Source organism: Euphorbia lathyris, chromosome 8 (assembly GCF_963576675.1).
Source record: "Euphorbia lathyris chromosome 8, ddEupLath1.1, whole genome shotgun sequence".
NCBI classification, from domain to species: Eukaryota; Viridiplantae; Streptophyta; class Magnoliopsida; order Malpighiales; family Euphorbiaceae; genus Euphorbia; species Euphorbia lathyris.
The window spans coordinates 8,287,299-8,313,017 of record NC_088917.1 but is presented as its reverse complement, the minus strand read 5'-3'; the positions used below and the strand labels follow the sequence as shown (position 1 = coordinate 8,313,017).

At 33.6% G+C, this 25,719-nt stretch overlaps 2 protein-coding genes across 5 annotated transcripts; both read left to right on the top strand.

The window, feature by feature from the left end:
- The first annotated feature begins 9,617 nt into the window (after positions 1-9,617).
- On the top strand, positions 9,618-17,284 carry LOC136202592 (probable protein phosphatase 2C 59). 4 transcript variants are annotated; one of them, XM_065993313.1, is made up of 10 exons: positions 9,618-9,771; positions 9,996-10,244; positions 12,290-12,417; positions 13,116-13,214; positions 13,810-13,968; positions 14,560-14,646; positions 14,748-14,839; positions 15,437-15,511; positions 15,628-15,757; positions 17,012-17,284. In XM_065993313.1, the coding sequence occupies exons 2-9, from the start codon at positions 10,165-10,167 to the stop codon at positions 15,754-15,756; spliced, it is 849 nt and encodes a 282-aa protein (XP_065849385.1). In that variant the 5' UTR covers positions 9,618-9,771; positions 9,996-10,164; the 3' UTR covers position 15,757; positions 17,012-17,284. The 4 variants fall into 4 exon arrangements, with proteins under 4 accessions (XP_065849385.1, XP_065849382.1, XP_065849384.1 ...); XM_065993310.1 differs by having other exon boundaries at positions 17,007-17,284; XM_065993312.1 differs by lacking the exon at positions 17,012-17,284 and adding an exon at positions 16,882-16,897.
- A 2,352-nt stretch (positions 17,285-19,636) lies between these two features.
- Positions 19,637-20,549, top strand: LOC136202161 (RAF-like serine/threonine-protein kinase PRAF). Its single transcript, XM_065992664.1, has 2 exons — positions 19,637-19,937; positions 20,019-20,549. The coding sequence occupies exons 1-2, from the start codon at positions 19,694-19,696 to the stop codon at positions 20,249-20,251; spliced, it is 477 nt and encodes a 158-aa protein (XP_065848736.1). The 5' UTR covers positions 19,637-19,693; the 3' UTR covers positions 20,252-20,549.
- Positions 20,550-25,719: the final 5,170 nt, after the last annotated feature.

Genomic DNA, 25,719 nt, shown 5'->3' with positions numbered 1-25,719 from the left:
CTTTGCTTTTTTTTTTTAGAGAAAGAGCACTTTATTAAGATTAAACACTCACATCCTCACATAAAGCACTCTCTCAAAACTAGGAACATAAAAGGCAATAAAAGGATTAGTATTGGACCAAGAATGACGAGCTAACTCATGAGCAACCTCATTCGCTAATCGAAGAACAAACGTCACCAAACAAGTTGGGCGATTCGGAAGAAGTTTCTTGATGTCTTGAACTACTCCACCATTCTCTGTAAGATCCTTGTGGCTCGAGCACCAACTATCCACCACTCATTTTGTGTTAGCTTTAAAATCGATATTGTTGTAGCCTAAGAAAAACTTCTAAAGTAATACCGTCTCGTAATGCTAACGCTTTAGCTAACTTGGGCAATATCAACCCATTCGAGACCGAGCTATAACAAGCCCTCGTAATTACGTAGAACAACACTCGTAACAAAACGAGAGAATGTCTGAAAAATAACTGCGCCTACATTGCATTTCACCTGCCATTCTACTGGTTTTCTCTAAAAATTCTTCATCTACTCACTGTTTTGCTCCATAATAAGCCCATATCCAATATTCGTCATTTGCCCTTGCCGCCAATGATGTAAAAACTGCATTGAAATTTTTACGCCATCACTGGGATTCCGCAACAACTTCGACCACAACTGAGCATTCTTCTGTGTCTAGATTGACCAGAGAACCACTGCCGAAACATATACAGATTTTAGATTCGCTGCTTCACACATATCAACAAACAAATCTTCGACTTTCTCTCATTCCACTCCAGAAGCTAGTAATGAACTGTTACCCTGTTTTGCGTACGAACATCCTGCAAAGAGATGCCAACGGTGTTCCAAAATTCTCGGCATTTGAGAGCTAGATAAAGATAAGTTGAAATTAATTTTTGTAATTAACAAATTTTCTTATTTTTTCTTATTTTTAGGGGAATAAGTATACTTTTTTTTAAAAGAATAAGTATACCTCTTGAATTTCATTATTTATGGAGTATTCTATTACAAAAGTCAATTTGCTGAATTGAATACTTATAAATAGTGAATCAATTTCTAGTTTGGGCAAAATAGTTGGTATAACACTTTTTTACACTTTTTTTTAAAAATATAAAAATACTATCATATGATATTAATAAAAAATAATCAACTATTTAGCCAAATTTGATGAGGGTATATTATTTCATTAATTTTTTAATGGGTTGTTGTTAATTTAGACTTTAAATTAAAGTAATATAAAGTTAAAAGATTTTTATATCATTAAATAAGTTTAGGGATCATTAATGTAATTTACCTCAAGAGTTCATGAGGTTTTTGTATTATTTTTTTAATCCATATTATGAAGATATAGGTATTTTATATTTTAAAGAATAAAAACGTTTTGCTAGCAACAATACAACAATAGAAATCTTTGTCAATGTTCATTTGGATTGATCAATAAGCATTAGTATTACTAATCATAGTTATTTATTAGAGAAAAGTACTAATCATTTGTACTTTTCTCTAACAACTAATCATAATCATAGTTATTTATTAAGGAAAAGTATAAAAACAAAGTATAAAAACAAATCTCGTGGTTTGGTGGATTTGTAAAAGCAGTTCATGTGATTTAAAAGTTTGCAAACAAGAGTTATATGCTTTGTCTAGTTTACAAATTCAATCATTTCATTAAAAAATTATTGTCATGACTATTTACCTTAAAAGGGAGTGATTTGGAGCAATTAAAAGACTGAATTTGCAAATTATCCAAAGTACAAGGTCTCACTTTATCAATTAACTAAACCACAAGTATTGTTTTGAAGGAAAAATTGTCTCGCATGTCATTTAACCACAAATTTCACAAAGCACCTATTGTTCACAAAAGTATAAAAATAAATTTTGTGGGTTGATCGATTTGCAAAGACAGTCTTCGTAGTTTAGAATTTTGTAAACAAGAGGCTGTGATGTTGTGTGGAGGGATTGGGAAAGAGATTTAAGTGAAACAATGTGCAATTATTTTCAAAGGTCCACTTTCTGAGATTGCATTGATTATGATATTTTCAGTATGCATCTTGATAAAGTTCTGGGACCGCAAGCTCCATATTACCATGTCCTACAATTAAATCAATAAATGGGCTGCAAGGAATCGAACCTTGTACCATTTGATCAAACTAGCTCTGATACCATGTCATGGAACTAATTGAGCTAAAAGCTCGAGCTGATAGTTAAGGCACAATCATATATCTATGTTAATATGAAGTGGACCTTTAACTATCAGCTTGAACTTTTAATTCAAACGGTTTCATGACATGGTATCAGAGCCACTTTGACCGGTCATGAAATCGATTCAGTTGTGCCTTACATGGAATAAGGCGAGGTGATCCATTGTCTCTTACTTTTTATTATTTGTACGAAAGAAATGAGTGCTCTTATAAAGCAAAAAGAGAGAAAACCTTTGGAAAGGTTATAGAGTAGCAGTTGGAGCTCCTTATATTAGTCACTTATTTTTCGCCGCTGATTGTTATCTGTTTTTCAAAGCTTCTACAACTCTAGCGTGTATTGTTCAGGAGGTGCTTAATGAGTATGAATTGTCTTCTGGGGAAGTAGTGAATTTTAATAAATTTGCTATTCTGTTTAGTAAAAACGTGCATATCTCAGTTCGAGATGATATTTGCAGTATTCTGGAAGTTATTGAAACGAATAATCACGAAAGGTATTTAGGTCCTCCTTCACTTGTGGGTAGAAGTAAAAGAGAGGTGTTAAGTTTTATTAAGGATCAAATGTGGCACCGTTTACAATCTTGGCATTGCAAACTTGTTTCTCGTACAAGAAAAGAAGTCATACTCAAGATTGTCCTTCAAGCAATTCCAAATTTTACAATGAGTGTCTTCTTGTTTCCTAAAGAAAAAGGATGTTTAATGAGTTTTGGTGGTGTAATGGAGGCAGAGGTATCAAATGGTTAGAATTGGATGAATTATGTGTTAAAGGAAGCTGAGGGATTGAGTTTCAAAAGATTGAGAAGCTTTAATTAGGTCACGCAAGGGAATCAAACATAGAGATTCCCCACTGAACCTAATTCTTTAGTTTCTCGTACCTTCAAAGGTCATTATTTAACGACTGTGACTTCCTTCATGTTAGTAAAGGTGTGAATTCCAGTTTCATCTAGAGTAACATTTGGTAAGATCGATCATTGCTAATTTAGGGATGTCGGTCTGGGTGGGTGATTGAAATAACATTAAAATTGGCAGGATGCTTAGCTACTTAACAGCCTCAATGGGTTACCTTCTACTGATATTCATTTGTCCATTGCTAATGACAATGTCTTTTCTTTGTTTGAAGTATGCATGAGAAAATAGAATTATGAGATTATTAATGATATTTTTAATCAGGAAGATGTTAACAATATTCTCAGTATACCTATCTCAATTAAATGATAATTGTAATGATTGGTTTTGGAGGTATGAACATCATGACAATTATTCTATTAAAAGTGGTTATATGGTGATTTTTAATGGAGGTTTAGATTTGTATCAGAGTTATTGAAAGAAGCTTTAACGTCTCAAAATTCCACCAAAGGTGTTTAATTTAATTTGGAGAATTTTGTAAAGATGTGATCCCTACGGCTAACAATTTAATTCATTGAAAACTTAATATTGATCAATTATGTTGTTTATGAAAAAAAAAGAAGGTTGGAGTCCAACATTCACATTTTCATAACTTCCTTTTGCCATAACAGTTTGGAACGAGTCTTCGATGAGGATAATTTCAAATTTTACAGGGGAGTCGCTTGTTGCCTGGTTGGAGTTTGTATGTAATGTGTTAACTGAAGAGCAATGCTATTTATGGGCTTCAATTATATGAGGTATTTGGTGTTGTAGGAATGAGGTGGTGTAAAAGACCGAAGCGTTGACATTACTGTTGTCTTTTTCGTTTGGTTTGTGTTGGACTTAAAGACTCGCAAGATGCATGATTATTGCAAAATAATGTCTGCGGAATGCTTGATTTTCATAGCGGAGACTCTAGGAGTGCTGTTTGGCAACCCTTGGTAAACTCAAATTTTCATAGACGCTTCAATTATTTATGGTCAGTCTCGTTAGGTGTTGGTGTTGTGCTTAGGAACGACGCGAGTAGCTTCTATAGTGTGTTTTCAAAATGTATTGCTGGAAACTTTTCGATTAGGGAAGATGAAACTATTGGTGTTAGAGAGGCTCTCAGGCGGATTAAACTCAAGAGTTTTGGTGGTGTGGAGGTGGAGTCAGATGCGTTGACAATGGTGGAACATATTCATCAGACATACTTTCGTAAATTATTTCTAATATCAATGACGTTTCTGTCAGATTTATAGGTCATTCTGTGAATAAGGTGACTCGTGCTTTAGCTAGGTCTTCTCATTCATTGTCAGAACTTGTAGAGTGAGTAATGTCTCTCCAGATTTTATTTTACATTCCCGGTATGTTGATTCGATTTAACGAAACTTATTTTTCTAAAAAAAAGGGGATAAGGAGGTGCAAAAATACCCTTAATATTGACAGTTGGGAGCAATTTTACCCCTAATGTTTAAAATGGTGCAATTTTACCCACAACGTTGGCAGCCAATAACAATTTTACCCATAATGTTAAATGGTGCAATTTTACCCACAACGTTGGCAGCCAATAACAATTTTACCCTTAACCTTGACAAATTGGATCAATTTGAGAAATAATTTATCAAACTGTCATCTCAGTCACAAATTTTATCATCCGCGCATTACATGTGCATCATTTTATTACTAATCAGTAACATATCACAAACACATGAATAGACGAGATAAAAAAAAAAAATTATACCGTATTTTGTACGAGTTGGAAAATTTTAAATATTTCGTCGAATTTAAAAATATTAATATCCAATTTTATTATTAAATCACAAAAAAAACGTGAAAACTTTTTTTTTAGAACTAAATGATATATAAGTAGTGCAAAATAGATAGCAAAACATCTATATTTTATATTGGATTATTTTAAATGTTAGGAGTAAAATTTTTTAAAAAAACCTATTAATATTATGCGTATTTTTACATCTTATCCTAGTAAAAAAAATTCTCATATAATTCCACTTAGTTTGAATTTCTTATTTTATTTTTATAATTTCTCATATATTTCCTCTTAGTAATATTTAATTTTTTGAGAGGTGAAGTTTATCTTTGGATTTCAGAAAAGAAGGAAAAGAGAAAGAAAATGTCGGACTCTTCTTAGCCTAAAAGGAGTTCTACCATACATCTCACTAGAAAAGCTAGAAAAACAAGAGCCGTGAGATTAGATCCACAAATGAATCTTAACCACATGATAAAAGATGATCGAGTCAGCGTAGTTGTTTTGGCATTGACTCGGTCCTAGCGTGAGCTCGGCTGACGCAGCGGCGACCCGTAAGACAACAAAAAGAGCCCATTTTTAGCATGAAGTAACAACTCCCTTTCTTTCAGCTGCCAAAAGTTTTTTTTTAATTAAAAAAATAAATATATATTTATATTTTAAGGATAAGGTGCAAATAAATATTTAAAATATAAGTTTTATATTTAGCGTTAGACCTGGCAATTATCGTGTTCGAGTCGTGTTCGTGTCGTGTCATTTCAGGTTCGTGTCAAAAATGAGTAAACCCAAACCCAACCCAAAAACTTTCGTGTTAAAGTCGTGTTAACCTGTTCGGGTTAGTATCGATTTCGTGTCGTGTTTTCGGGTTACATGTAATTTTGTTATGTATATATATTAATAATAACTCTTAAAAATATAAGAAGATATGATACTGTTTTTAAACATTTTATATCATTTTTAGATTAGTATGTTAACAATAATTATCGAAAAGTTCGATAATATCATGTTAGAGGGTCATGTAATGTGTTTATAACAATTTAGGAAATTCAAATCAATATTTGCAATTAATAATTATAATTTTATTATCTTTATTAATAAAGTAACATAAAAAAACACAAGAGAATATAACAATAATTTTCAATATCCATGTCATTTCGTGTCGTTTTTAGGTTCACATATCAACACTAACTCAACTAAAAAATTAGCGTGTCAGTTTCGTGTCAATCCAAAAATGACCCATTACCTATTAAGCTCAACACTAACACGACCTGACCTGCTCAACACGATCCGATCTGTCATTCCAAATATTTTGAACTTTACTTCAAATTCATAATTTGAAAAATTAAAACCTAATAAGTTAAGATAATAAGATAAGATAAGATTTTTTTTTATACTCTTTATATTTATACTTTAATAAATAAGAAAAGTCATGTCTATTTTTAACCTAGTTTATCATAATTTTTAATTTTTTTAATTTCTTTAATTAAATTTCGGGTCAGTTTCGTGTTTTTCGGGTTGGCACGAAAATGACATGAAAATTAACGTGTCATTTCGTGTCGTGTCAACTTTCGTGTCGTGTCATAAAACCCTAAACACTAACACTAAAAAAGCATGTCGTGTTCGTGTCGTGTCATCGGGTCGTGTGTCGCTTTGCCGGGTCTATTTAGCGTAAATAATTTATTAGCCCCTATATTTTTATGTAACGTACTATTTAGTTCTTTTATTTTGAAAAAACATTGTAAGGTTCTTATCTTTTGTCAATATTAATTTTTTTTGTTTTCTGTCTATTTCTTTTGATTTTTAACCGAACATATCTTAACTTTCAAGACAGCAGTAGTGATATGATACAAAATGAACATGTTACTTTGTTATTTTCTGTCTGTCTGTTTATGAAATATAAAGGTTAAAAATCTAAAAAAAAATAGACAAAATAACTAAAGGGTTAATATTGATAAAAGATATAAACCTTGTAATGTGTTTTTTTAAAATAAAAGGGACTAAATAGTGTGTTATGTAAAAAGATGGTGGCTAATAAATTATTTATCCTTATATTTATGCTAGTAGCAATTTTACTCTTAACGTCTGAAATAGTAATTTTTATCCCTAATGTACTTTTATCTCTAACATTGACAAGTTGAGTCAATTTTAGATATTATTATAAAATACAAATATTTTATTCCTTGTTATACACTAATTGTATATCAATTTGTTTTTAAAAAAAGATTTTATATTTTCTGTGATTTAATAATAGAATTGGAGATTAATATTTATAAATTCGGTGAAATATTTTATTTTTTTTGTCCAACTTATATAAAAAGAGTATATTTTTAATTTTTCCACGTCTAATCATATGTTTATAATTATTACTAATGAGTGATAAAATGACTTACATATAAAGTGTAGATGACGATATGCATGACTGAAAAACAGTTTGATAAATTATTTCTCAAATTCACAATATTAGAGATAAAATTGTTTTTTACTGCCACCATTAATGATAAAATTACGCCATTTCATACATTAGATGTGAAACTACTCCTAACGTTAAACGTTACAACTATTTTTTGCACATTATCCTATGTCATATGAATTTTAAATTTGGCAAAAAGTAGTCCAAGCCCTTAAATTATTCTGATTTTAGTGTATTGAGTTGATATGCTTTTTTAATTTTAATATAAAAATTTAATTAACATATAGTTATTCATTCCATATATATTTAAAATTTACATAAAAAATTATAAATTTTTTATTCGAATATTTCAGATAGGGATAAAGTATAAAAATTCCCTTTAACGTTTAAAATCTTATAATTTTATTTTTAATATTGGCAAACAAAATCAATTTTTTAACGCTAGCAAGTTATGTCAAATTCACACGTAATTAAAAATACATAAATATTTTTTTTCTGTTTACATATTAATTAGTTCTATTTTCTTTAATTTAATTTAATAATAAAATTAGAGATTAATATTAAATCCGATAAAATATTTAATTTTTTTTATCCCACTCGTACAAAAAGATAATATAATTTTTTATTTTTTCATATTTATATATATGTTTATGATTTGCTACTGATGAATGAGAAAATGACACATTTATAGAGCAGAGATAATAAGATTTGTTACTGAGAAAAGACAGTTTGATAAATTATTTATCAAATTGACCTAACTTGTCAACGTTAAAAGTAAAACTGGTTTTGGTTGCCAATGTTAGGGATACAATTGTACTATTTTAGATATTAAAAGTAAAATTACTCTTGATGGTCAATATTATAAATATATTTATACCTTATTGGTTTGAGATATAGATGAAATAAATTGTACTTTTTTATTTTATTGAATTAGACGTTTACATCCAACTAATTTAATAAACACTTATATAACTAAAAGGAAATAATGCACCAATTTAGCCTTAGGATTGATTGAAGAAGAGAAAATTTAGGCTTTACAATAGTAATAGTTTTCCAAATAATGAAATTTCACGCTTCATTAATGAAATATAATTTTATTTTTTAATTACTCTCCAACTTTTAGCGTGGTTATCACCCAATCAAATTTGAAATTGTACATCTTTTATTAATGAAACAAATTCATCTTCCGTTAATAAAGTTTAAAATTACACCATCTAGTACACATTAAATTTAAAATTACATTTTGTTTACGTGAAAACCAAATGAATTAAATATTATAACTTATCAAAATAAGTGGTTTTTAAACTTAATTGACTAATTTAAGTTGTAAAAAATAACCGTTATAAGTGATTATCAAAGTAATCAAACAAGACCTAACTTTATACCTTATTTCAACTTAAAAATAAATAGATAAAATGTAAAAATACCTCTAATGTTAGAGTCAAGAGCAATTTTACCACTAGCATCGAAAATAGTATAATTTTACCTTTAATATTGGTAATAAAAAGCAATTTTACTCCTAATGATAAATTGAGTCAATTTTAGACATCGTTAAAAACACAGATATTTTGTTCCCATATTCTACATCAGTTGCATATTAGTCAATTCTAATTTTTTTTATGTTTTGTAACTTCATAATAGAATAGTATATGTTTGTGATCCGATGAGTCACAAAATGCTGTACATATATTTGGAGATGACAAGATTTATGATTGCGAAAACAATTTGATGAATTGTTTTTCAAATTGACTCAACTTGTTATTGTCAGAGATAAAAATGCTCTTGGATGATAATATTAGGGCAAAAAGCATAATTAAGCCCCTGAAGCCATTAATCAATTATTTTTCCATATTGAGCTCATAATAATTGATTTTGTTATGGATTTGGCCATTATTTAACTTTTTCGTCGAGTTTGGACGGATACGCATCATTAGGGTGATTCGGCTTATTAACGTGGACAAATAAAAATAAGAGTTTATTGACTATGATAGATAGAGAGTAAAAAGTAATAAAAAAACTGCAGAAATTAATTTCTAGTAGATTCTTTCAAACTCGATCTTTTCCTCTCTCATTTTGTGATTTTCAACCTTAAAATCGCCAAATCGATCTTCTCCTCTCCCAAACTCGATTGAAAAGTTAAATAAGGGCCAAATCCATAACAAAATTAATGATCAAGAGCTCAATGTGGAAACATAATTGATCACGAGTTTGATCCTTAAAACAGGTAAAGTTAAGGGGCTTAATTATACTTTTTGCCTAATATTAGAGAAAAAAATTATATCATTTTAGACGTTAGGGGTATATATATCAAAATCTAAATAATGAGGCCTCATTATGTAATTTTCCTTTTAATTGTAGTTTTTTTCTTTGGGGTATTGAATGGAATCCTCTCTCTGCAATAACAAACCGAATTGAAACAGAAATCACCTCTTGGTTTTTGTTTCTAATTCTTCTCTTCTCTCTCTCAAACTTTCTCTCTCTAAAACTGCTGCTCTCATCTCATTTATCGCCTTCTATGAGCTGTTGTTTATATTGGTATTTCATTCCTATCCTTTTTTTTTTGCCTTTCAAGTGCTCTCTCTTTCATTCCCTTATCTGGTAATTATCGCTTGATGAATTTGAATTTATTTTTCTTAGATTTAATCTTGATGAACTTATAACGATGAGGATTTTGGATTAGATTGGTTGTTTATGTAGTTTATGCTGTAATTAACCGATCTGTACATTATCGGATTGTAATTTTGTTTTTTTGGATGCAGGTGAAGCTGAATAATTCCGAAATTAGAAATAAAATCATAAATGTCAACAACATAGGAGTGTTGGCCTTAAAATCTGATAGAGTAATCATAAAAAACCTGCTATTTCCGTTGTTATTTTGTTTTCTGATCTTGATCGAGAATAGAGAAGCTGGAAATTTCAACGAAGAATATGGGCTACCTCAATTCAGTTTTTTCGCCTTCAAACCAGGGTTTTGCTGATGATTCACCTGTGAGTGGTGGTGGTCTCAGGTAAAAGAAAAAATGTCTGATAGATATATGGTTCGATCTTTTTCTTTTCTGTTTGACCATCTCGTGATTTTATCGTTGGCTTTATCTTCTATATGTTTTATATAAAAAAACCATTGGTTGAATTGTTTGTGCTGTGTGTGTTTCATCTATTCAATGGATTTTGCTTCCGCTTCCTTGTTGTTGATGATAATTGTACTGTATTTAATTTCGAAGATTTGTCTGATCATGGTATAAACTTTCTCTAATTGGTTATGTCATATATTAATTTTTTCAGAAACCAAACTTGTTTAAACTTGTATTCCATCCATATATGGCTAAGCATATTAAAAAAAAAAAAACTGAACAGTTTCACCAACTTTGTTTCCTTAAGGCAAAGCTTCTAATAATATTGGGTTTTTACTCCAACCAGAACACTCTTATTTGTTTAATTCTATGTGTGATAGTTTCTCTTGCGAAAAACATAAATGACAAAAGAATGGTAAAAAACAAATTAAATAATTGATTGCATGTGAAAAGAATTTCGTTCCGGTTCTTTTGCAAGGTTAATGAATGAAGTTTAACTGAAAAAGTCTGTATTCTTTTACTGTTCTGTTCCTATTGGCAGCTTTAGAGATTTTTCCCCTTATGAGGTATGTTTACTCAGTTGTTTTCTATATTTTGGCAACCAGTAAGACGTGAGAAATGAATCCACATGCATATTTTTGTCGTGTTCGGCGAGGAACTTTCTTTTCCGAGGGAGCATGTTATTTATGATTGCGTCATTATTTTGTACGGTTCTACTTCTTTAGATTTGTAATGTTAGGTACGCGACAATATTTGTCCTTAGGTCTCCTTTTAGTACTATATTGTGTATATGTTGCGTCATTTAGGCGAAAGATTCACCTGACATCATCTTGAAAATTAATCTTTTGACACGTAACTTTGATTACGATAGGTTGGAAGGATGAGGTTCTTTAATATTTTGGAACGAGTACACGTGGCAATTATACTATCACTTTAAAGCTTACTAATGCTGATATACTATAGATAGAAGTATTTTAAGCAGTCATACTATTTCCGATTATGGATGTAATTACAGTAGCAATAAGTAGTTTGGTTTTTAATACTAATGATAAATAGTTTGGGTATTTCAGTAATTTCTAATATTTGAAATTATCAAGTGCCTATTTGGCTGAATGGTCTTTGGTTTGAAGCGGAATTCAACCGCCAAAAATCTTAGATTTTGACATATTAGTTAGAAATTTCAGCTTTCCATGACAGGTTTGTGAAATGTTACTCTATTCCAACTCGATTTTTAGGACCTAGGGGTCCAAAGATCAGTTATTCAACTGAACTTCCCAGGCATTTTTTGACCTTCAATTGTTGCAGATAGTTTAAACAAGTGTGTAAGTATTGAGAATAAATCTTTCATTTTGTCACTTTGATTTTTTGGATGAGCACAGTTTGTTGCTCCTTTTTGCCATTGGTAGTTGATTCAATCTAAGTTTGTTGGACTCTTAGTGTAGAGCACTGCACTAAAATCCCTGAAACTACCCCATAGTATTTGCTTTTCAACGTGAACTTGTTGCCAAATTTGTTACACATGGAGAAGCCTAAACAGGCAATATTCAGTCTGTGTTTAACAGTTAATTTGTGAGTACACACAAAACATCTTTTCATAATGTGACCTCATGCAAGTTGATGTTCATGTGAAATGCAATTGTTAGCTCGTGTTATTTACATCTACATATTCTTTTCCGTTATTCTTCAGCTTTACTTTGACCTACTCTTGAACTCTTACACGTTGAGCTTATGAAGTTTCTGATTTTATGGTTACACTGAAGTAACTTATGATTGTTTTTCATTTGCTTATAATTTTCATGTGCTTTGTTTCTTTCCTTGTTAATGTCTAAAATTTGATTGAATATGATTGCCTAGTAATTGGGATAAAGCCCTCTTGTCCAATGCACCTCAAGAAATGTTTTATGAGTTTGAAAGTGGTTTAATTTCTTCTGTTGATTTATAATATTGATCTGACAGAAAGTTTGACATATTTGCTGCTGCAGTCAGAATGGAAAGTTCAGTTATGGATATGCAAGCTCTCCGGGGAAAAGATCTTCAATGGAAGACTTTTATGAGACAAGAATTGATGGTGTTGAGGGGGAGATAGTTGGCTTATTTGGAGTTTTCGATGGTCTCTGTCTCTCTATCTCTCTATCTCTCCACCTTTTATGTACTTTAATATTTCACATTATGCGAGTTTAATTATCAATTACTTGCTATCCACCCTTAGTTTTTATCCCAAAAATTGTATAATCTTTTGGCGTGGGCTGTATGGAGATATATTATGTAAGAAGGCGGTAACAAATGAGAGTTTTCGGTGGAACCGGTGAACAAAGCAAGCTTGTTAGATACTTAGATGCGTGGGACAGAGGGCTCATAGTATCTGCTAGATGATTGCTGCGTTCTTATTGTAGCTTTCCAACTATTTTGACTGGATAATAAGATTTTTTCATTCACAACAATTGAGTAATCAATAGATGTCTCAAGCTAATGGACTGTAGATTGGTACATATGTTCTTTTACAATTACTGCAGCTTCTAATGTATCAATTTCTGCAAAGATTTATGGAGAATGGGTGTTTGGGCATCTGCTCCAATGCAATAGCGTACTTGAAGCCATTTGTCACCTACGTAAATGGAGTGTGAATGTAAACTGATGCAGTCCATACCAGTTTGTTCCACCATTTATTAGTGGGTTTAGTACTTAATTAGGCATTTTGTTAATGGAAAATAAAAACTCTGTGGTGAAGCCTAGCTGTATAGTTCAGCAAAGAATTTTCCTATAAATGTATATTTCATAATCCTGAAAATGTCTTTTATGCCTTGTCAGGTCATGGAGGCGCACGTGCTGCTGAATATGTGAAACATAACCTTTTCAGTAATTTGATTCAGCATCCAAAGTTCATTTCTGATACAAAATCTGCTATAGGTATTCTTTTGTTGAATTTTATGTTCTTATTGTCATGGAGGGCTTGCCCCCAATACACCCTTGTGGTGGGACCCCTCCCCGGACCCTCGCTCAGCGGGGACGCGTAATGCGACCGGGCCGCCCCTTTATTGTCATGGAGGGCGAGCCTTGGCGCAACGGTAAAACGTTGTTGTCGTGTGACCAGAGGTCACGGGTTCGAGTCTTAGGAGCGGCCTCTTGCCAATTAAATTGGCAAGGGAAGGCTTGCCCCCAATACACCCTTGTGGTGGGACCCCTCCCCGGACCCTCGCTCAGCGGGGACGCGTAATGCGACCGGGCCGCCCTTTTTTTTTTTTTTTTATTGTCATGGAGGGCGAGCCTTGGCGCAACGGTAAACGTTGTTGTCGTGTGACCAAGAGGTCACGGGTTCGAGTCTTAGGAGCGGCCTCTTGCCAAATAAATTGGCAAGGGAAGGCTTGCCCCAGTACACCCTTGTGGTGGGACCCCTCCCCAGACCCTCGCTCAGCGGGGACGCGTAGTGCGACCGGGCCGCCCTTTTATTGTTTCTAGATTATACATTACACAAAATAACTTAATCTTTTCATTTTTACTACAGCTGATGCATACAATCACACAGACTCAGAATTTCTGAAATCAGAAAATAATCAGAACCGAGATGCTGGATCAACTGCTTCTACTGCCATTCTTGTTGGTGATCGTTTACTTGTTGCGAATGTTGGAGATTCTAGAGCTGTCATATGCCGTGGAGGCAATGGTAAGTTTAGAAGAGTTACTAGTTCTAGTGCTCTTGTTCGCGTAAGATATTCATAGTTTGTCATATCATCTAACAGTAATTGTCAATCATGTAATCTCATAGTGGGAGGAATTTCAACCTTCCCAAAGATGAAGTTCCACTCCAGATTTTTTTTATGTAAACATTGACAATGGCTCAGTTGTATTCATCATTTAAGTTTTTATTCTGTGTTGTACTTGTTAGTTATGATTGAAACATGTGCAGACATATGACAGTCCGTCACTTTGTTCCCTTGGCTGATGCATGCTTATTTTAAAAATGGTATGGTTTTACTTCTTTTTCTAGATGGGTGTGCAAGGGAAAGACGTGGCTTTGAGTAATTTAGAGAACAGGGCATTGACTTTTTAAGTGGATATCAAGATAGAAAGAAAAGATGATTCTTTAGGATTGATTTCTAAATACATGTTGTTCTAAAGAAAATTCTACTGTTATTGCTGATTTTTTTGCTATGAAGGTAGACCTTGCACAACAGGGATAAACGATCTTCTGATTACTACGTTGCTTAGTTATCACATAATTGAGCCATTAAATTGTATTTCTTTTCTTATGTAGCTATTGCTGTTTCTCGAGATCACAAGCCAGATCAAACTGATGAGCGGCAGCGTATTGAAGATGCTGGAGGATTTGTGATGTGGGCAGGTAAGGGTTTTGCATAGTCAGTCATTCCACTGTTTCTCTATATATTGACTGCTTTTGAGTTGTTAATTTCTTACGACCTTGATGACTGAAAACAAAAATAGGGACTTGGAGAGTTGGTGGGGTTCTTGCTGTCTCCCGTGCCTTTGGTGATAGACTTCTGAAGCAGTACGTGGTTGCTGATCCAGAAATTCAGGTGTTGTTCTTTGCAGCCATACTGCATATGTTATGTACTTGCATGTTGAAATCGAAATATGATGCCTGTGCATGGAACTTGGATGTATCTTTCTCAGGAGCTTTTTGAGATCTTTGAAATCTTTGAATTTCACATATTGAGCACTCACAATTATATTTGTACACAATTATATTCATTTAATCTGAGTTCAAAATTTGATTTTTTAACAGTTCAAAAACAGTTTTTTATGTGTTTGACGTGACTCCATAGAAACCGTAAAAAAACTCCTTTCGAGATGTAGGTCAGATAAGTAATGCCCTTTTAACTAAATTTGATGTTTATAACTAATTAATTTGGTAAGCAGTGATTAATGTGTACAATTATAATTGATTGAGGCTCAATGTGTCAAATCGAAAGATCGGGGGCTCAATTAATAAAAATTGAAAAGATCAAGGACTAAAAAGATGCTTTTTCCTGATCTTTATTTCTACCAATGCTATGACAGTACCATGGAATTTTAAAATGTTGTAACATGATTTCAGTCTTCATTTAAAAAATTTGTACATTGGAATATCAAAGACTTTTAGGCTTTAACAACTGAAGTTTCTGTGACTGCAGGAAGAGAAAGTTGACAGCTCGCTTGAGTTTCTTATCCTCGCAAGTGATGGATTATGGGATGTCGTGACCAATGAGGTTTGCCTGATCCCATCCTCCTCTTTCATACGATGGAGGCTGGATTTCATTTCGGAGCTCAAATCATTTTCGTCTAGAACACAGTGAGTTGATACTTACATTCTTTTTTTTCTCAGGAAGCTGTTGAAATGACTAGACCAGTTGATGACCCAGAGCAGGCCGCAAAGAGACTGATGCAGGAAGCATTCCAGCGAGGCAGCGCGGACAATATTACGTGTGTTGTCGTGCGCTTCTTGGCCCGTTGAGGTATGACTTCTAACTGTGACACTGCTTCTGTATGATCACCTGATCATGTAGGGATAAAATCCGCTTAATGGTTATCGAAGTTTGGAGTCTGTTTCACAAGTCATTAAACTTCGTTTTCTTTCTATAAAATTACTGAATTTCACATTTGATTTTAATAAAGTCGTTCCGGCCAATTTGTATAAAAAAACCCCATCAGAATGTTTACATGACATAGAAGACAGTTGAGTATATGCTAATTACGGCAAGACAGTTGAGTATATGCTAATTACGGAAAACACGTGGTAGGCATCCATGCGAGACATCCTAAACCACAAAAAAGATTTTAAAAAACCACATCCTTGTCCGCCATGGCTCTTAGTTAGTATATAATCAACTATCTTCCATGTCACATCAATATTCTGGTGATTTTTTGTACACAAATTGGACGTAACGATTTTATTCAAATGTAAAGTTCATTCTTTTTTCTATTGAAAGAAAATGACGTCAGATATAAATATAAATGCTATTATTGGGATTTAACTATCAGCTTAGGTTTTTAGTTCAGTTAGTTCCATGACATGCTATGGGTTGATTCCTAGCAACCCCATTTGTTGATTTAATTTCAACACATGGTAAGATGGGCCTGTGTTGTTCACGCTTCAAGCCCAATTGACATTAGCGTGCATGTGCGGGGATGTGTCAGATATTAATATGAATTGGGTCTTTAACTATCAGTTTATGCTTTTAGTTCAACTAGTTCCTTAACATGTTATCAGAACTTCTTAGACCAAGTTGTCGAGGTTCAATTACTGATAGCCCCATTTATTGATTAAATCTGAACAAATGGTAGGCTGGACCTATTTTGTACATGCTTCAAGTTCAGTGGACATTCGCATGCAGGGTATTAGAGATTAATATAAATGCTATTATCGAGCCTCCTTAACTATGAGATTAAACTTTTAGTTCAATTGGTTTCATGATCATGTTTAATGACTTTTGTCAGTCAGACCCCAAACTTCAGCGACTGTACAATTTACTTGATCATGTAGTAATGTAGCTGTTTCTAGGGCATGGTTTCCCGATTTTGATCACATGGACCTTAATGACCATGTAGTATTTGGTTATTCACTGCTAGATCTGGACTTATTAGAGTGGAGATTCAAAGCATCCTAAGACTTAGATTTAATAAGCATAGATCTACGGTGAATAACCAAATTCATTTGGTCATCAAGGTCCATATGAACGGTGCTGATATTGGTAATTTGGGCAGATTAGAGTGGAGATTTGTTAGCTAATGAAGGAAACAGAACAATGGAATCTTCTATGAAAGGATAGAAAGATGGAGAAAACAAATGTTATTTTGCATATTTCAGCCTGTAGAATAGAAACTATATATTATATTATATATTATCCAAATCTAGATTATGTATTGCTCTCTTGAGGTAGCTAGAAATCCCAACTTCTTGTTAATCTGTAAACTGTCTTATATAAAATATGTTGTAAATGTTGTTTAAACTTCCTTAATATACTTCTCGTTCTCGCTGTCAATTTCTGATACGACAACCCCATTTACAGACAACCTGCTTCATCATAGATGTTTTGATTGTTGTATTGCATTGGGTTATCTGATTCATGTTTTCCAGGTTCTATACTCTTCTATACACAATTATGTGCTCTCGTGTAATTGCGACCTTGAAAGATGTGTTGTAAGAAATTTGCATTTTACATTATTACCTGGTCATGGGTCGGGCCGGGCCTATCGGGTTTTTAGATAAAAATGTTCAGTCCAAGCCTAGCTCAGCCCGCTATTAATTTAGGCAGGTTCGGGCCGGGCTGGGTTCGGGCTTCCAAGCCCAATCCATATAAACCCACTTAAATATATATATAGTTTTTAATTATAAAAAATAAACATTATATTTAAAAATAAATATTTAATATATAAATTTATTAATTAGTATTAATAGACAGACCGGGTTAGGCCGGTTCGTGCTTTTTTTGTTTTTAATTCCAAACCTATTCAAAAAATAAAGGTGGGCTTTAGTTGGGCTGAGTTGGGTCTAAGTTCAATTTTTATTAAGGGCCTGGGCGGGCCGAGTGGGTATTCGGACTTGTGGATAGGTCTAATTATTAGTAAAAGGAGTTTGCATTTTACATTTAGTAATAATGTAAAAGAATGAATTCGGTTAATGGTGTTAGTTTTTGCTAACATAATATGTCAGCACATTAAGGTGTTGATTATTAGTCTTTGCTAACATAATATGTTCTGCACATTAAGATGTTGATTTTAGCTCAAACGATTTTACTGAAAATAAGGATTTTACAATTTTAATGAGAGTTAGATGACTTTAAAATTGAAAAATTCAAAGACTTTATGATATTTTAAAGAATTTTATTTCTCTAACTTTTTAATTTTGAGGTCATTTAGGTGTTGTTTGATAATGAGAGAGAAAATTAATGTTTTAGTAAAAGAAACCTTCAAAAATGATGATTTTGAAAATACATTTTTTTTTTCAATACTAAATATGGTATTGAACGATTTTAATTTTTAGAATATTTCATTTTGAGGTTGTTAACGGTTATTTTTAGTATCAAACTTAAAGATCATTGTTTTTAGCAAAATTACTTTTGGACATTTTTTTCCAGTTTGACAATGTGTGGAAGCACATTAGTTTGTTTGTTTGTTTTTTTTTTTTTTTTTTTTACTTTTACTTTTGTGCTAATGTGATGTATATTGATTTGATTACGTGTTAACTGTGTTAATTTTACATGTAAAGTATGTCTTTTTTTTTGTTGTACAAATAGGTTTTAAGTCTCTTACGTAGTTATCTAAATGAAACTAAACTCATTCATTCAAAAAGAAAAAAAGAAAAAACATAACTATTCAAATGGATTTTCACAAATGAATGGTGATTAGCAAATAGTAATGAAGAGAGAGGCTCGCTCGTAACTTGCCCGACCGTTGGGAGCAGTGGCGAATCCAGGATTTGAGGGAGGGGGGCAAAATTCTACGTAAAAATATTTTAGAAAAAAAATGTAAAATTGTTTAATTTTTTATGACAAAAAATACAAAATTGTTCAATTTTTGGTGACGAAAAATGCAAAATCATTCAATTGACATGCATTATTTTCATGATTTTTTTGATAAAAAACGTAAATTATAATGTTTCTGACTCGTAATCATCCATTTCCGGGATTCTCGGGTTGTTACGCATCAAATATCCCTAACGTTTTGGGTCAGGTGCAATTTTACCCCTAACATCTAAAATGGTGCAATTTTACCCCTAATGTTTATAGCCAAGAACAATTTTATCCCTAACATTGATAAATTGGATCAATTTCAGATACTATTATAAAATATAGTAATTTTTTTCTTTGATTTTGCACCAATTGCATATCAATTTTGTAATTTTGCACCAATTTTAAACGGGTAAATTACATACGTGGTGTACAACCTTTACTCGTAATCACACTTTGGTGTACAATCAAAATTTTGTCACACTAAACTGTACAACCTTTTAGTAACCTCCTACTAAAGTGTACAGTAGGTAAAAATGACCGGTCAATGCTCAGTCAACGTGCCACCTCAGCTTTGACCGGTCAAAAAGTCAAAAAAATTCAACCACTTAATATAAAATTACTTCTATACCCCTATCACTCCATATCTTCATCTTCTTCCCTCTATTTCTCTCTCTTCAATTTTCTTTCTCTCTCTAACCTCCCTCTTTGAATTTCTTTATCTCTGTAACCTCTCTCCAATTAAGTCTGTTACCCCGCTTTATATTACCTTACTATTAATTATCCAATCAAGGAATCTTTTACAGTAAAAATGGTCTGAAATTATTGTCTTCAAACTCACCACCATATATAATAACAAAACATTCCTTCTCAAAGTGGAGAAGTCAATCAACGCGTAAAAGTGATTCTATATATCTCTAACACACAACCCGATACACACCCATGGCAGCGCTTCATCCACCGGAGCTGGATTCCCGCGCCACCGATTCCGTCGCATCCTCTCCCTGCTCCGAACACTATGCCTCCCAAGACACCCGTGTCCGATTCATGTGCAGCTTTAACGGTAAGATTCTTCCTCGTCCGCACGACAATCAACTCCGTTATGTTGGCGGCGATACTCGAATCGTCGCCGTCCACCGTTCCACTACTTACTCTGCTTTCATCTCCAAGTTATCCCAGCTCTCAGGTAAGTTATCCAAGCTCTGAATTAGATTGGATTGGGTTGCAATTTGAAATTCGTTAATCTCGTTTTAAATTTTCAATTCAGGAATTTCGAATTTGACTGTGAAGTATCAGTTACCGAATGAAGATCTAGATGCTTTAATTTCTATAACAACGGATGAGGATATTGAGAATATGATTGAAGAATACGATCGGATTTTGCTGAATTCGAATCCACGCGCCGCCAGGCTCCGGCTGTTTGTGTTTGCTAAAGGAGAGGATTCGAATTCGAGAGCTATCAATATCAATTCGCTTTTGACTAGTGAAGCTTCACTTTGAAGGGATTAATTAAGTTAAAGCTCTAAGCTTTTGCAATGGTGAGACTTTTATACATCAAAAGAAGGGGATAAAAAGAAAGGGGGAAAAAGAGCAGCTCGTGGGCTTTAATGGAAGATGAAAGTTGTATGAAATTGATATCAGAAGTAGACTCCTAACAAATGTCAAAATGTGCGAGAAAAAGTAGATATTTTTCTCTAAATCAGAGGAGTTTTATAGCTTATGTTATTATTGGCTTATAATATGATATAAGTGTATTCATCTATGATCTATTATGTATGAATCCAAAGATTTTATGGTATTGATTTTATGGAGAGAGGTTAGAGAGATAAAGAAATATAAAGGGAGAGGTTAGAGAGAGAAAGAAATTTGAAGAGAGAGAAAGAAATAGAGGAAGAAGATGAAGATATAGAGAGATAGGGGTATAGAAGTAATTTTATATTAAGTGGTTGGATTTTTTTTGATTTTTTGACTGGTTAAAGCTGAGGTGACGCGTTGACCGGTCATTTTTACCTGCTGTACACTTTAGTGGGAGGTCACTAAAAGGTTGTAGTGTTTAGTGTGATAAAATTTTGGTTGTACACCAAAGTGTAATTACGGGTAAAGGTTGTACACCACATATGTAATTTACACAATTTTACCCCTAACGTAGATAAATTGGATCAATTTCAGACACTATTATTCATGACCGAGAAGAAAGTTTGATGAATTATTTCTCAAATTGACCCAATTTATCAACGTTAGGGGGTAAAATTGCTCTTGACTTCCAACATTAGGGATAAAATTGTATCATTTTAGCATTAGGGATAAAATTGCTCCTGACCCAAAATATTAGGGGTATTTTTGCACTTTAACCCTTATTTTTGGACTATTTTTTTTAATGGGATGAAGGCGGGGGGGGGGGGGGGGGGGGGGCAAATACCCCATTTGACCCCCCTACATCCGCCCTTAGCTGGGAGTGATTCATTTGAAATGAAAGGATATAGCGGGGTTGGTGAGGGATATAATTTCTTCGCCGGCATCAGAAACTATAGCAGTAGACACATTAGCATCTGTAGCCGGTAGACTTGGCCAAGCAACTTCTCCTACTTTTATTAGTTGCACGGAATTGTGAAGTAGCTAAGGAAGTGGTTGGTCATGCTTGACGAGATTGACTTGATGAGTGTAACCTTTAGGGATAAGAATTTACTCTTACATCTTTTCAATGGGATTCGATTTTCGCTATTGTTGACTTTAGGTGGTCAGCTATGATGCGTCTACTCACTGGCGTCAAAACACGTGGGTGGTAGGTCGGCAAGACAATTTTTCTCATTATACACGAGTGAAGTAAAGATTATATATCATCATAGTCATCTCTTAGTTTTAGACGGATGCTAAACACGATGTAATATCAAAGTGTGTGATGAAATTAACAGTGAAATTAACAGAAAGCTATTTTTAATACAAATAATGTATGTACCATAAAAAGTTAGAATGAAAATTAATTAATATCTACCAATAATAGTAAACAGCAACCAAGAGTTTAACCAAACAGGCTTAAATCTTTAAGCTTAATATATAATTATTTCAATAAAAAAAGTTAAAATATTATGGATTACAAAGAGAAAAAGGACACACCTATTTTACAAATTAGTGGTGATTAGCAAGTAGTACCGCGAAGAGAGGACTCAAAACATTTGAATCGATAAGGAAATTTTGCTATTATGTACGACGAGCAAACTAAAAATTATGCATCATCATTGTCCTCTCTTATGTTAGATAAAATGCATGATAGGGCCGACAAACAGATATTCTTAATACAAATAATGTTTAATATAAAAGATTGAAAATATAGTCAGCATGAAATAGAAAAATCATTTTAATACAAATAAATAATGTGTGTACTATCAAAGGTTAAAATGAATATCTATCGGTAACATCAAACGTCAAATAACAACTTAGCAAGTAGTAACGAAGAGAGAGTGAATCACCAAGGCAATTTTGCCATTATGCACGATGAATAAACTAAAAATTATGTATCATCATCGTCAGGGCCGGCCCTGGGCATAGGCCGGGAGTGCGGCTGCCCAGGGCCCAAGGCTAAAAGAGGCCTAAATAATTTAATTTTAGTGTGAATATAGTAAATTTTTGTTGTTATACTATCCATTTCGGCCTAAAAATAGACCAAATAATATGATATTTTAGGTCTAAAATAGGTCCAAATTTCTATTTTGGACTTTCAAGTACAATTGTTTTTATTAAAAGTCCATTATGTCTTATTTTGCACAAGGCCCATTGTTGTCCTCAAATGTGACTCTAGCAAGTGCACTAGATACAAGTAATAAAGTGATAAGTCGAGTATCGTATCCACAGGGATTGAGATCAAAATGATATGAGAAACTCGTTGCTGAACAGAGTGTGTGTGTAAAAGTATCTTCTTAGTCAGATTGATTGTTTGAGTTCGGTCAGTTAAAACAAAAGATTGCTAAAGTTATGAAAGATATTACGAATAGAAGACAGTTAAAAGGATAGAATAGGCTAGGCACTGCCGAACAGATTGTGCAAGGCCATACAACACTTAAACGAATGTGTGACAATACCAATGAAGTCAAAGTATCAGCTTTAATGCCCACTTAAGTCAACTTTCGTGTGTTCTTAAGTTCCTAAGATTTACTAGAGCCAATAGCGTCCTAAAGGAACGTTCTTTCTTGCATTAAGATCAAAGCTTCATTTCCGTTAAGAAAACCCTTGACACAACCCTCTAACATGTCTGCTTCGAGGTTGCGAGAATGATAGAGATATCAGTGAAGATGCAAGTAGTGTCCTAACATTCATCTATCACATGCATATATCCCGAAGCATAAAAGTAAAGATCCTCATCATCACATCATTGGCAAAATACTAAACATTCATTTAAAGAGTTAAACAGCTTACATCACCGGCCCGGACTGGCCGTGCCTATTCAAAATGGATTACTCACTCATGTCGAGTAGTGAGCAATCAGAAGTTCTTGATACATTCAGAGCCTCCATTAGAGCTCTTTTCTTTTCTACCCAACAAAAACTTGTTTTTGTTCTAAACTACAAATTATCCGTTCATGCATACCTTTCCTTCCCTTTTCTACATCTATTTAAAGGAGAAGGACCGGAGCCAAAATTGGTACCCGAAGGTATCCTTACAAAAATAATAATAGTAAATAAGTCAACTGCCTTACAAAATCAACAAAACAGATATGGTTAAGGATTCTTTTGACCCTTGAACACTCAAGGGTCGACACATCTTGTCATCATGTTACTTTGGGAAATTCTCCTGAAACGCCTTTCCGCCTGCAACCTCTACCACGCCCACCTCTGAAATGTCGCTGTCCGTCATCAAGATATCCGGCGTTTAACCGCTGGATCATAGAAAGGCTCCACTCCTCTTAGCAGTTGCGAAACAAGCTGTTTCCAGCGAGTTTGGCTTTTATCAATGCTTATCTGCAAGAAGACATTAATCAGTCCTTCATTCTTGTAATATAACGTAAAAACACCCCAAATCTCATATAAATATTATGTTAAAACTAAGTCAATTTCATGCCTAACAAATACCCCCAAATTGAACCTTTGCTTGTCCTCAAGCAACAAATTGTAAGAAAGACTACTTTAACAGAAGAAGAGTTAGGAATGAATTTTTTTTTCCAGAGAATGATAAGGGGAACAGAGATTATTTTTCTCAATGAGGAAATTAACAGATGCGTGTTAAGATTTTATCAAAGAGTTTAGAGTTCGTTTTAAACAGTGTGTCCTTTTACTCGAGAACTTCCTTAAAGCTTAAAATTTAGACTTCCACTTTCACAAGAAGTTACCAACTCGCCATACATGCCTTACTAAGGAATGGAATAATTCACTCACTCTCGCATGGCATTTATTTACCATAGGAAAAGGAATTCGATTTCACTCCTCAGCTCAGTCACCACACCCTTAGGGTGTGAGTTTGCCTATCGGTCCTGAATCTATGGGTCAAAATTCTTCCAAACATAGTCCAAAGGACTTGACAAGGGTTGTAATGTTAGGCTCAGGTTCTGGTTTGACCATGAAAAGCTATTTCAGTGTATGAATTCTGTCCTTATGCAACTTATTTAATCGGCACAGCTTTTAACCATCAAAGTGATTTACCCTTTAATTCAACTACACAGCCTGTCTCTTATAACACACTACTCTTTCTATTATTTTTGAACAATCTTTACAGATTTCTCCATCCAAACACTTGACTCCCAGGTTCCTTTCTATCTTTTTTTAGCACCATTTGCTCAATCGCCTTTATCTGTGTAACTTTAAAAGCACAAGATTTCAATTTAAACAGTTGGGTTTGAAGCACAAGACAGAACTCAAGGTATATTAGGATTATAAGTGAAGGGAGAGGGCTATTGTGCGTGGTTTTTTTTAGAAAGAACAGGTTATGGCTCAAATTGGTTATCCTAAAATGTGAGTGCAAAGCACATGTGGCTCTTTGTGTAGTGGAAGGGGAATCAAAATGCCTTTTTCCTCCTATGATTGTCAAAAGAATCTCCCTTTCAACAGGGCACCAAGGCAAATTCTCCCTAAAGATAGTGAGCGCTGGCCCTCTCAGAAAAAGGATCAATGCATACATAGATGCACTTTCAAGCTCGAGTTCTCACTATTTTTGGGGGAAATGCAGTAAGACAAAGGTTACTAATTGTGAAAGAGGATTTAAAAATTTGAAAATTTTTGGAACTTCCCGACTCGGGGAGACAAAATTCAAACAAACAAGTAAAACTATACAACTCCATCAAAACACGCACAGTCTATTTAGTGATTCCCATTGAACACAAAACAATCGAATAGATAATGAATAAACAAGGAGATGAGAGAATGAAGAAACGAAAATCACAGAAATCACAAAATCACAAAGGACATTTGCATCAAAGATTTTCAAGGGATATTTGTTCTACATCAAATCACTAGTTAAACAAACTGAAAATTTAAAGCAGTTATCATGTTATGCTTACATAAATTGTGATACACAACCCCCACCCCCAAATTAAAACAGAACATTGTCCTCAATGTTATCATAATGGCAGCAGATTGTGGATAATTTAAAGCATACAAACACATGCATATCACAGTTTGATAGAGTAAGGGTGTTAGAGGTTACCAAATGCTAGGACAGCGACAATGTTGACAGATCAGGCGGGCTGGGAAAGAGAGGAGTTAACCTCTCTATCCGCAGTGGCAGGAATGCCCTCCCCTTTCGAGGAAGCATCCGTATTAGCATTAGCAGGTGCAGGTGTTTCAGGCATTTTTCTTACCGGACTTTTGACAGAAAAACCGGATTGACTCTCCTTGCCATGCTCCTCAATACAGATGGTTTTGAGCATGTCTATTGATTCCTGGTGTGACTCACACTTTTGCTCAAGTGCAAAGATCATTTCTCGGCTGGCTTGGTTTTGAGCAAACAGGAAGTTGAACTTGTCCAGGATGTCCTCGCTCGAA

Coding starts and splice junctions, on each gene's coding strand:
- LOC136202592 (XM_065993313.1), top strand. CDS start 10,165: ATGGGCTACCTCAATTCAGTTTTTTCGCCTTCAAACCAGGGTTTTGCT. Junction 14,647..14,747: donor AGGATTTGTGATGTGGGCAG/GTAAGGGTTTTG, acceptor AAACAAAAATAG/GGACTTGGAGAGTTGGTGGG. Junction 14,840..15,436: donor TTGCTGATCCAGAAATTCAG/GTGTTGTTCTTT, acceptor CTGTGACTGCAG/GAAGAGAAAGTTGACAGCTC.
- LOC136202161 (XM_065992664.1), top strand. CDS start 19,694: ATGGCAGCGCTTCATCCACCGGAGCTGGATTCCCGCGCCACCGATTCC. Junction 19,938..20,018: donor CAAGTTATCCCAGCTCTCAG/GTAAGTTATCCA, acceptor TTTTCAATTCAG/GAATTTCGAATTTGACTGTG.